The following is an 11,395-nucleotide window of genomic DNA, read 5'->3' on the forward strand; positions in this document are numbered from 1 at the left end:
CGAACGAAATGAATGGAATTTCATAAGTTCAAACTTGACAAAAAACTTTATTTGTTATTAAAAAGGTTCACATACCTCATAAAATAATTTGAAAGTTTTACAAGATTTTGTTTTTGCTATATATTTTACCATACTAAGATGATTTCCCATTTGAAACTCTCATATTTCTAACATTCTGACTTTATGGAAACCTGGCTGCTAATGATGATGATGATATCAATAATAGCCATAATAATAATCTACTATCAATAATAATAACACTGGATGACATACTTACCTGGAGACATTATCCAGTGTAGAAGAGTGGAGAATATCACTGATAGTCTTGTCAATCACCTCCAGTTCATGAACATCATCAGTCATCATTACATCCTGACCTGCTACTTCAATTACATTTTCCTTTGGTAGACCACTCGGTTTGAAATGTATATCAATGTTTTCAAAATTCCTTCTGAAAAGAGATTTGATTAACTAATTAACTGTAAACTAATAGAATGTTACTGGATATATTTAAGAGGAGTATGAGGCTTTATTGAGGTAAAAAAAAGGAAGCTACAATTATCAATGTTGAAATATATATAAAAACTAGTATTTAAGAAAAAATAAATCATACTAGTATATTCAAATAATATAGATCTGTAGTTCTTACAATTTTTGGTATTTCTACTCCCGGCAGTGGTGTGATAGACCACCATTACGCCTACCTAATTTCTCTAAAGTTACGTGAAGTTATAATAAGAAGGAAAGGAAAATATTTAAAGGCTTAATGTATAATGAATTTTAAAAGAGAATAATTTTTCTACTCAAGTCTTAAGAAATAGTGTGTGTAAATTTAAGAAATAATTCCTTTGACAAAGAATTAAAATCAAAGGATAGTTCCTTTTATTACAAACTGGAAATAAAACATTCTTGTATTGATCATTATAAGAAAATAAAGAAACTGTGGCCTTATTAATGGGTATTAGAGTAAAGTAAATTTTCTATTAAAGTAAATTTTCTGAGTTATTTACGTCAACCTTGTTCTAGTTTTAAGTGGTTTCCACTATAGCTTAAAGTAGTTTTAAAGTGGTGTGTTGTTGATTGTTTCTCGCCTACTCCCCGCTCAATTACCTTGTTTTAAACTATTGTGTTAATGATTGTATTTTGTTTGCCCGAGTGATGACGAAAGTGTTGATGTTGGAGGTGGGTGCTCAGACAGAAGACAGTTCGGGCTTGAGCACTCCCCCATCCACAAACCCTAAGCTGCATTGATCTTTGAAAATTTTCCTGACGACCGCTTATCTGTTGATTTTGACCACGGCTCTGGAAAGTGATTGACGGATTATTGTCTTGGTGTATCGTCTGCAGGTGCTCTTGTCACCTGCGACTCGAGTGTTGCCTTGCTTTTGGACAGTTTATTCCAGAGACTGGCAGGTGCTACTGTCGCTTGCGAATGGAGTCTGCCCCGCCGTTTCCTGACGTGAGGGAGATCCCAGGGAGTTGGTCAAGTCTCTGGCTACCTGGTCCCAGCTACCTATTGCAGCTGCAGTGATGTTGGGAGCTTGCTAGCTCGTGAGGTGGCCCGTAGGGAGGCCGTTGCCAGGTAAGGCAGATTATCTCTGTTTTCTTGTTAACGGATTATTGGACCTGGCATACTGTGCCTGCCCTACTTATTGGAAGGAAGAGAGGATGACGTCTTAAGTTGTGCCTCTCCCCTCATTTATTCTTACTGAGAAGTGAGGAGCCTTGTACTTATTTTTGTAGTTAGGTTAGTGTATTCATATGTATATTTTGTCATTTCTTTTGTCGTGGTAACCATAGGTACGGTTATCCCAGTGAAGATAGTTAAAGGCAGGTTTGCTGTGTTGTTATCAAATAGGGAAATTAATTATAATTATTTAAATGTGTTTAGTAGCTACGACTTCTTTTAGTCTATTAGTTAATTTAAGGTTAATGTCTGGTCTGGCCAGCTAAAGTTTAAGGATCCTATCAGGTTAATTTTTTATTTTTATTATATCTTTGATTGAGCCTTAGCTCTTTAATTATAGGGAATCCAGAGTGAATCAGGTTTATGTGTATTGTTTGTTTTTGATTGTATGGTTGTGGTATTTGCAATGTCAGACAAGGTTGACTTGTATTTGTGTTAGATTTAAGTATTAAATATTGTGAAGTTTATTTTGTGTTTTGTTTCCTCTGACCTTTATCCCTGAGTTACATCTTTACTGACAACAATCATTGAAAGAACTTTAGTTAAGCTTCCCAGAGGTTGTAACAATGGGAAAACATGGTCTTGTTTGTCCTTTATTAAAATATCGATGTGAGAGTCTGTAGAGGACAGTGCACATGTCATATAAGCATCAAAGTCTTTCGGCTGATTCCTGGCTTTGGATTTTATAGAACTAAAGCTGAGAAACCTGCCTCACGATGCTAAGTTGCAGCAAAAAGGATGAGCACATTAAAACCTCTCTGTCAGGGAATGGCCCAAACAAGTAGTTAACTTTTTTTACAATCCATTTACAGGGTTTTATCCTCTCTTAATGCAAGAAATTTGAGTTTTGCTGCTGTGTTACTATTGGAATTTGAGTTTTGCTGCTGTCACTATTCTCAGTCATCTCAACAATAAATGGATTAATTATCCAAGCTCTCTTGTCTTGCCTATAAAGGACAGGAAAGTAACTGCTGATTGTTTCACTCATAATATTCAGATGCTCTTCAATAAAGTCAACAAATGAACAGCCTTCTACAATACTAGTTCATAGTGTTGTCAGTTCTGAAAAGACTGCTGTGTCACTAGCCTGAATATGACACTGATAAAGCTGAATTTTCCTTTGAAAAACAGTAACCTTTTCTTGGGAGCCAAAAACATTAATATTGTTTCCCTGAAGTGATAAGTTCAGTTAGCTTATATTTTCAAAGAAATATGCAAGGTAGGCAACTTTCAACCTGAACTCTTCACTCGTAATTTTCTTTCGGTGTCAATGACCGATGTCAAGTTGCCAAATAATTCCAAATCAATCAATCAATCAATATTAATTTTCTCAAGTAGATTATTTCTTTGGCAGAATCACTCTTCTCAAGTGAAGTATCTTTTTACTCTTTTAACCCAAGAACATGATGTAAAACCTTTCCCCATGACAACCATTTCACTTCAGCATTAAATAAAAGCACAGTGTGGCTTCCACCCATTCCTTGAAATAGAGTTAGTTCCCATACTAACAAAGTTTCTGTTATTTATGTGAATATTCTTTCAGCGGTAACTGGCGGTAGTCATTAGACTTTAATTGCGAGGTGGCATCCATGCCTAACCGCTAAGTGGGTAGGCAAGGGGTGGCTGGGGGATACCCAGCCACCTCTATATATACTCTCACAGCTGTGAGAGACGCCACTTTTTCTTTTGGCTCGGTAGAGATCGGACGTGTGTGCTCTCCTCCTGACTGTCATTGGACCTTTTGAGTTTTGGTTTCTTTTTTCAAGTGTGCGTGTCTTTCATCTGCGGTCGCCTTCATCTTGCGAACGGGTCCAGGGCGAGAGGGTGTCGTCATTGGAGACCGACCCTCACTCTCTGTGTCCTATGTGTCGAGGGCATCTTTGTACAGAGTGTAGGGAGTGGTCTGCCTCCCAATGGGAGAGGTTTGGAAGGCGCAGGAAAAAGAAGTCAAAGCGCGATTGTTCTCCTTAAGGGGCAAGCGGGACGCGTTCTTCTTCTCGCACCCTCAAATCTCTCTTAAAAGCATCTTCCCTCGACCCTTCGGTACAGTCCCTAATGAAGGGAGTTTCCACTCAGACCCTCTCTTCTCTGATGATCTAACTGTTGGTGGTTGAGCTCCTAAACAGAGAGAGGCGCGAAGTATGCTATGCAGGCTGCTTCGTGGCTGGATCTATGGCTGGGATCACTAGGCTTCATGGTTCGCTCCCACGACTTGTCGAAGGAGTCGGCCAGGGAGACAGAGTCCTTCTTATGTCAGGTACCCGGACTCTTGAGTTCCTATCACACCACGTTGTCAACCTGTGGGCGAATGCCATACTCATGAGGAGGGATACCGTCCGGAGATAGAGAGAGCTGCTGAGAGATGGAGGAAATCGTCCAATGATTCTCTCCTCCATAGGGCCATGACATCTCGGTCCTATGGTAGATCTTCCCAGTCTTCTCAGCCTCAGCAAGCACCTCCCTCTAACCAGTCAACTGCTAGGTCCTTGGGACCTCCTGAGGTGTTTGAGCGGCCCTTTCATTCCAAGGGACAGAAGGAGTCCAAGTCCTTCAGAGGAAAGAAGGGAGGTAAGGCATTCCTCACCACCTACCACCTGTGAGGGATGCTTACAGTGCTGCTGGCATAGGTGGTAGGTTCACGGGGTAGATCCCTGGATTGTCGGTGTGATCGCCCTAGGGTATCGCATCCTGTTCGCACAATCTCTCCCTGCTCTGACTCGGGATCCAGTGTATCTTATCTCGGCTTCTATGCGAAGGGATCCGCAAAGGAGCTATGCCTCAGGGCCAAAGTCCAGATCATGCTGCAGAAGGGTGCTCTTTAAGAGGTAGTGGACAGGTCTCCAAGCTTTTACAGTGGGATTTTTCTGGTGAAAAAGAAAACCGGAGGCTAGAGACCAGTCATTGATCCCTCTCCTCTGAACAAGTTTGTCCAACAGAATGTTCAGAACGTAGACAGAAGACACGGTCATTCAAATGGTAGGTCCAAGGGACTTCATGTGCACAGTGGGTCTGAAGGACGCTTACTTCTAGATCCCAATACATCCGTCTTTAAGGAAGTATTTAAGGTTCATTCACGAAGGAAAGACATACCAGTTCAAGGTCCTATGCTTCGGTCTCGCGACAACCCAAGTTTTTGCCCGAGTGTTCCCTGGTGTCATTTTGGGCTCACAAGAATGGCATACGTCTTCTCAGATATCTGGACAACTAGCTGATCCTAGCAGACTCAGAATCTTCTCGTTCCCCCTTCGGATTTGATGCTCTTCACAGATGCATCAAAAGAAGGGTGGGGGCCTCACCTGCTGCACCATACGATCTCCGGCCTTTGGTCAGAATCATAAAGGTACTAGCACATTAATCTTCTAGATATGAGAGCAGCCTACCTGGCTCTTCATTAGTTCCAACAGTTGCTGACAGGTCACTCTATGGTGTTGATGAGCGACAACAGCACAGTAGTGGCTTACATAAACAAACATGGAAGTACCTTTTTGCACCCTCTATGCCATCTTGCAGTAAAGATCCTCAGATGGTCAGAAGAACATTTAGTGGCTCTATCAGCTTGCTTCAAACCAGGCAAGAGGAATATGTTCGTGGACAATCTGAGCAGAGCGATTCAGATAGTAGGCTACGAATGATCTTTGAATCGTCAGATAGCTAACAAAGTCCTGAGTTTGTGGGGTTCCCCGACTATAGACTTGTTCGCAACATCTCTGAACAGCAAGCCTCCACTTTACTGTTCTTCAGTCCCGAACCCTCAGGCTATATGGCAAGATGCATTCTAAGAACGGTAGGACAACATCAACGTTTATGCCTTTCCTCCGTTTTGTCTGATGAGAAGACAGTGCAACAAAATATAAGCGTCCAAAGATCTATTGATGACCCTTGTAGCTCCGCTATGGCATCACGCAGAGTGGTTCCCAGACCTCCTGCAACTTCTCGTAGATCAACCGAAAGAACTCCCTCCACGACCAGATCTACTTAAACAGCCACATGCGAACATCTTCCACAAGACCGTGCAGTTGCTTCCACTTCACGCTTGGAGACTATCCAGCATCTCCTCTCTCAGAAAGGCTTTTCACGACAAGTTGCAGGGCGCATATCTGGCCACTTGCGGGGCGCATAACTGGCCACTTGCGTAGGTCCTCAGCCTTGATCTACCAGGCTAAGTGGAGAGTCTTCTGAGGTTGATGTCGTGGACGGAATATCTCTCCACTCGATGCCACTATTCCAGTAATAACGGAGTTTCTAGTATACCTTCGTGAGGAATAGCTCATTTCAGTATCATCGGTGAAAGGCTGAAAGGAGTCGACATTTCCTCTTCATTGGAGCTTTCTTTATTCATACGGAATTATGAGATCATTTGCCCCCAGTCAGAGATCAGGCCTCCTCCTTGGAACGTGGTTCACATCTTGAGGTCCCTAAAAGGACCTCCCTATGAACCATTATGCTATGCAACTGACAGATATCTCACTTTGAAGACGGCATTCCCGCTCGCTTTAGCCTCCGCAAAGAGAGTCGGTGATCTTCATGGCCTCTCATCTGACATCACCCATTCAAGGGGATGGGGGGAAGTGACGCTTAGCTTTGTCCCTGAGTTTATTGCTAAGACTCAAAATCCGGGGGTGCTGGACCATAGATTCGGGCCCTTTCAGATTGTGTCTTCGTTCCGTAACCAACGACCCAGATCAGTTGTTACTTTGCCCAGTGAGAAGTTTGAGATACTATCTTAAACGCACTGCAGCAACACGGCCCAGACTAACATCGCTGTTTACTAATTCAGAGAGAGAGTAAAAATGAGGATCACAAAGAACACAGTTTCCTCCTGGATTCGCCAAGTGATCGAAAGAGCCTTGGCTCTGGATCCTCCTCAGGCTCGCCGACCTAGAGCCCATGATGTCAGGGGAATCAGTACTTTCCTGGCGTTCAAACGCAACTTTTCCGTGTTGCAGGTTCTCCATGCGGGTGCGTGGAAAAGACAAATCACATTTACAGCCCATTACCTCGAAGACGGGACCAACAGGAGGCTTGATACGTTTACTATCGGTCCTGTGGTGGCTGCTCAACAAGTGGTTTAAGATACGTCAGGCTCCTTGATGGACAAGTGGCAGTTGGTTACCCGGGTTAAGACTGGGATGAATGAGAAGAATGTGTGGCTTTCCTTCCTTCATCTTCCCCTCTCTTGGGGTAAAGCGCCATGGGTCCCTCTGCAAGCTGGCTTCAACCTCTGCATAAGTCATAAAATTTTTATACTGTCCACGTCCTCATTGTTTTCTGTGAGGTAAGCAATGGGATACGTTTACTATCGGTCCTGTGGTGGCTGCTCAACAAGTGGTTTAAGATACGTCAGGCTCCTTGATGGACAAGTGGCAGTTGGTTACCCGGGTTAAGACTGGGATGAATGAGAAGAATGTGTGGCTTTCCTTCCTTCATCTTCCCCTCTCTTGGGGTAAAGTGCCATGGGTCCCTCTGCAAGCTGGCTTCAACCTCTGCATAAGTCATAAAATTTTTATACTGTCCACGTCCTCATTGTTTTCTGTGAGGTAAGCAATGGGATACGTCTTGTTGTTTTTTCTTATTTAAAACTCATACGTTTCATACAAATAACAACCTCTATTTTACTAAATTGCACAGGCCTCGAATATACTCACTTTGTATATTTCAGCGAGATGTCAAAGTTTTCCCTAGACCACAGTCATATACTGTATTAGGTAAAACCGGGTCAATGTCCATGCCAGATCTAGGACTTCCACCCACCTAAGAGTGAGTCATCCACATAAATAATGGAAGGTTTGTTAGTACTGTATGGGAACAAATGACAAATTTGGAGATAATTTGTATTTTTTCTAATACAAACCAGGAATTTATTATATAAATTGGCCCGCCATCACCTGTCACAAAGAAGTCCTGCTAGCTGTGACGGTATATATAGAGGTGGCTGGGTAACCCCCAGCCACCCCCTGACTAGTACCCTAAGCGGTTAGGCAGCGCTGCCATCTCTGAATTAAAGTCTAATGGCTACCTCCAGATGCCGCTGAAAGAATATCCACATAAATAACTCCAGGTTTGTATTAGTTAGGGAAAAATACAAATTTTATCTAAATTTGTCATCTTAAAAATTTTTGAGTTCACAGCACTCCTCTAATAAGGTCAACTATTTTCACAATACAGGTAGTCGTCGACTTACAACCGAGATATGGACCAAGAGACGCGTCGTAAGTCAATCTGGACGTATGTCGAACTTAAAAAGCGAAGTTCCATAGATTTATGATGCTGCGTCATGATTCGGTAATAATCTAAGTCATACTTTATCAATATTTTCTTACTGTATATTCTTTTTCTTATTTTAATGACATCATATGCTCTTTTACAGCATTTTTAAATTCTATTTTCCAATTCTGGAAGCATTTTAACAATCAACAATTACCAACTTTTTTTGTTTACCTTTGGTTGTGATCAGCTGGATAAAGGTCCCACTACCGTACCGAAAGATTGCGCACATAATAACAAGGAGCATTTTCTAAATAATTTTTTAATTCATTTGAAATATCCTCATGATGAGTATTACATCAGCACCAATATGTTACAGGATATCACAGTTTTCACAGAGTTCATTTATAGCTGTTATCATTAGTTAACATACGAATACGTTCTCTCTCTCCCTCTCTTTTTGTGTGTGCGGGTAGTTCATTTATTAAGCTTCACACAGTAATTAATTTTTAGTTCATTACTGTATTAAGCTTTCATATTTGATTTGACATTATTGTGTTTAATTGTGGTTTATTAAAGCATGTTTGTATATTATATTTTTCTATTTTGGGAGTGTTTCAATAATCAACAATGAATTAGGTTTAACTCTGGTAAACATCAGCTGATCTCAAGGTCATGCTATTGCAATGATGCAAACATACGATGTGATTTATATATTTTCTAAAGTCATCCCAAATATCTTCAAACAGTTCGTTTATAGCCATTATCATTTCTCTCTCTCTCTCTCTCTCTCTCTCTCTCTCTCTCTCTCTCTCTCTCTCTCTCTCTCTCACGGTAACATATCGAAAGGAAATCTCTTGATTTGCCACTAGCCATACGCCAGAAATATGACACCGTCAGATTTCTTTTCTTAAATTTACGGTAAGTATAATATTCTCATAACTGATACAGACCACGGAATCACTTGATATCGTTCCTTCATGTTTCGATGATGGGAACAATAAAATTACTAGGTAACACACCTAAAGAAATCATTCGGTTTGCCAGCTCGCTTTCCACCAAAAATATGACATCACAGGACATGTGACGTGAACTCAACAAAGAATGACTTGCGAAATATGCAAAAACCTTTTATTTTTTTCTTGTAAGAAATGAAGGAAAATACTAACTTACACAGCCAAAGTACTCTATCTCATTTTTATAAGGTAAAAGAAAATAGATCATTTCTAAGAAATAATTAGTATCCTTTTATTAGATAAATTTCAACCTATTATCAGAAATTAAATAACGCTAGCGTAGAGTAAAATTTACACAAGTAGTAGTCATAACAATCGATATAGACCCATGAAATACTTTGTATCGTTACTTGATATTCCAATAATGGCAATACTAACTCTAATCGTTAACCTAATGGAAGGAAATCACTCTTATTAACCCCTCGCTTTCCGCCGGTAATATGATGTTACCACACATATGATATGAACTCGACATATCAAAACTTCTTAAATGTATTTTCACAGAAAATGGGTATTGTATATTATCAATAAAAGAAAATAGTAATTTACCAAGATAAATCACTTCATTTTTATTCAAGAAAATAGATTATTTCTATGGAAATATTTATCTTATTAGTGCACTATTTCAGACATACTTATTACGTCATCACAGTGCAAAAATGGTCGTAAAGTTGAACAATCATAAGTTGTATAGGTCGTAAGTCGACGACTACCTGTATCTGACAAAACATCTGCAAGGTCATTAGGAAGGGTTTTCATAGCAAATGCATGGTGGTGATTCATATAGTGTGTGAACTAAACATGAGGGAAGTTATTTCTCAGACAATTAAAACTTGTATTATTGAAGGTCCTTCATCTGTACAAATCCCAGCTACTTTTATCCTGTCAATGCTTTCATCTTTAAAAAACTTAACTACTTCAAATATATGCTTGCTCTGCCATGTGTTGTCGTACCAAGAGTTTCCAATTTTTAAGAATTTCTCTTCAACTGAGTTCCCTTTCATGGTGTGTATATATACACACAATTTTGAACATGAAGACACATCAGTAGATTCATCCCGTTGAATAGCAAAGGAAGAGCTTCACTGTAATTCCATTCTTACCTGTTCAAGAATGTCACAACTTATTTTGGCGATATGTCTTTTTACTATGTCATTACAGAGCAGAATCTACTTTATCTTGTTTGCTTGCTCCTTGCCAAGCACAAGCCTTGCAGTTTCAATCAAGCATGGCTTAATGAGGTCCTTACAAATACAGTAGTGTATTTTTCTATTTCTGGTAATGTGCAGAAAAACTGCATAAGAAGATTGATGAGCACATTTATTTTGTTGTACAAACTGTATTGACCACCTGAATCAATTTTTGTTGACGTTACGCAACTGGAGTTAAGGTGAATGGCAACTTTACATTTTTAATGAGAGAGAATAATTGTGATAAGCTTCAATGAAGAAGCACTGTGATCTAAAGGTAAGATTCATGAAAATAACTAACATTCGAATCATATGAGCTCTGCTAACATAATGAATCCTTTTCTATTAAATGGGTACTGTACTCACCTCTTTACATGATGTGCTCCTGTTTTAATATCGTACTTATGGAGAAGATTATTCAGGAAGATAAAGATTTCCAAAGATTTTTTAGCTACAGTAGTGACTGGATCGTTTGTACATAAGAGAAGACTACTCAAGTAGCCACAATCACATACCCTGGAAATCAAGAGACAAAATGTCAATAGTTATCCGAAATGATTGTTGCCTTTCCTTTTCCATTACAGATTTATTCACAAATAAAATCTAATGTTTTGAAAAGATTTCAATAAATACCTACCAAGTTATAATCTTCAAAATTTGCTTTTGTATCACATGTATGTCAAGTTTGGTTATCTTTCCTCCTTTGAATGTCACGGCTGGAAATTCTCCATCAACCATACCTTTAAAACACACTCAAGAATATGAGACAAAATTTGAAGCGGAAATAAAAAAACACTGAACTCATTCCCTGTTCTTAAAACAACTATGTACAGTATTTATCAATTTTTAGATATTACAGATCACATATTAGAGTAGGCCTACCTAATTTCTGAAGACTTTCCTTGATATGACTGTGAATAAACTCTAGGGCATTCAACCGGATTTCATCATCAACATCTTCTGTTGATCTCTGCATGATGTTGATAACAATGTTGTTGAGATCCTCCTCACTAATGGCAAATAAATTATATTAATGTTTTTATATTTGAAAACACTAGTGTAAACAAAAATCTTTGTTAAGATAGTTCAAGGGAAGGCACTATTATGATTCAAATAAATTCAGATCTTCCTGGACAGTTCCATCATGTTCGTAATGCTAGGCATGCAGTTAATTCTAGTAGTCAGGCCTTCTTCATCATGAGGCTCAATACTACACAGTATTCTAGAAGTTTTATTCCAGCTGTGACCAAGTTGTGGAATGATCTTCCTGATCGGGTAGTTAAATCAGTAGAACTTCA

At 39.6% G+C, this 11,395-nt stretch overlaps 1 protein-coding gene across 1 annotated transcript in view; it reads right to left on the minus strand.

The window, feature by feature from the left end:
- Positions 1–11,395, minus strand: part of LOC137653989 (BRCA1-associated ATM activator 1) — a 379,147-nt gene that overhangs the window by 45,445 nt on the left and 322,307 nt on the right. The window contains exons 17-20 of the mRNA XM_068387628.1: positions 10,980–11,107; positions 10,735–10,837; positions 10,464–10,613; positions 278–451 (exon numbers count right to left, since the gene is read on the minus strand). Of these exons, the coding sequence (XP_068243729.1) occupies positions 278–451; positions 10,464–10,613; positions 10,735–10,837; positions 10,980–11,107 (555 nt within the window). The remainder of the gene's footprint in view (positions 1–277; positions 452–10,463; positions 10,614–10,734; positions 10,838–10,979; positions 11,108–11,395) is intronic.

This window comes from Palaemon carinicauda, chromosome 1 (genome assembly GCF_036898095.1).
Source record: "Palaemon carinicauda isolate YSFRI2023 chromosome 1, ASM3689809v2, whole genome shotgun sequence".
NCBI classification, from domain to species: Eukaryota; Metazoa; Arthropoda; class Malacostraca; order Decapoda; family Palaemonidae; genus Palaemon; species Palaemon carinicauda.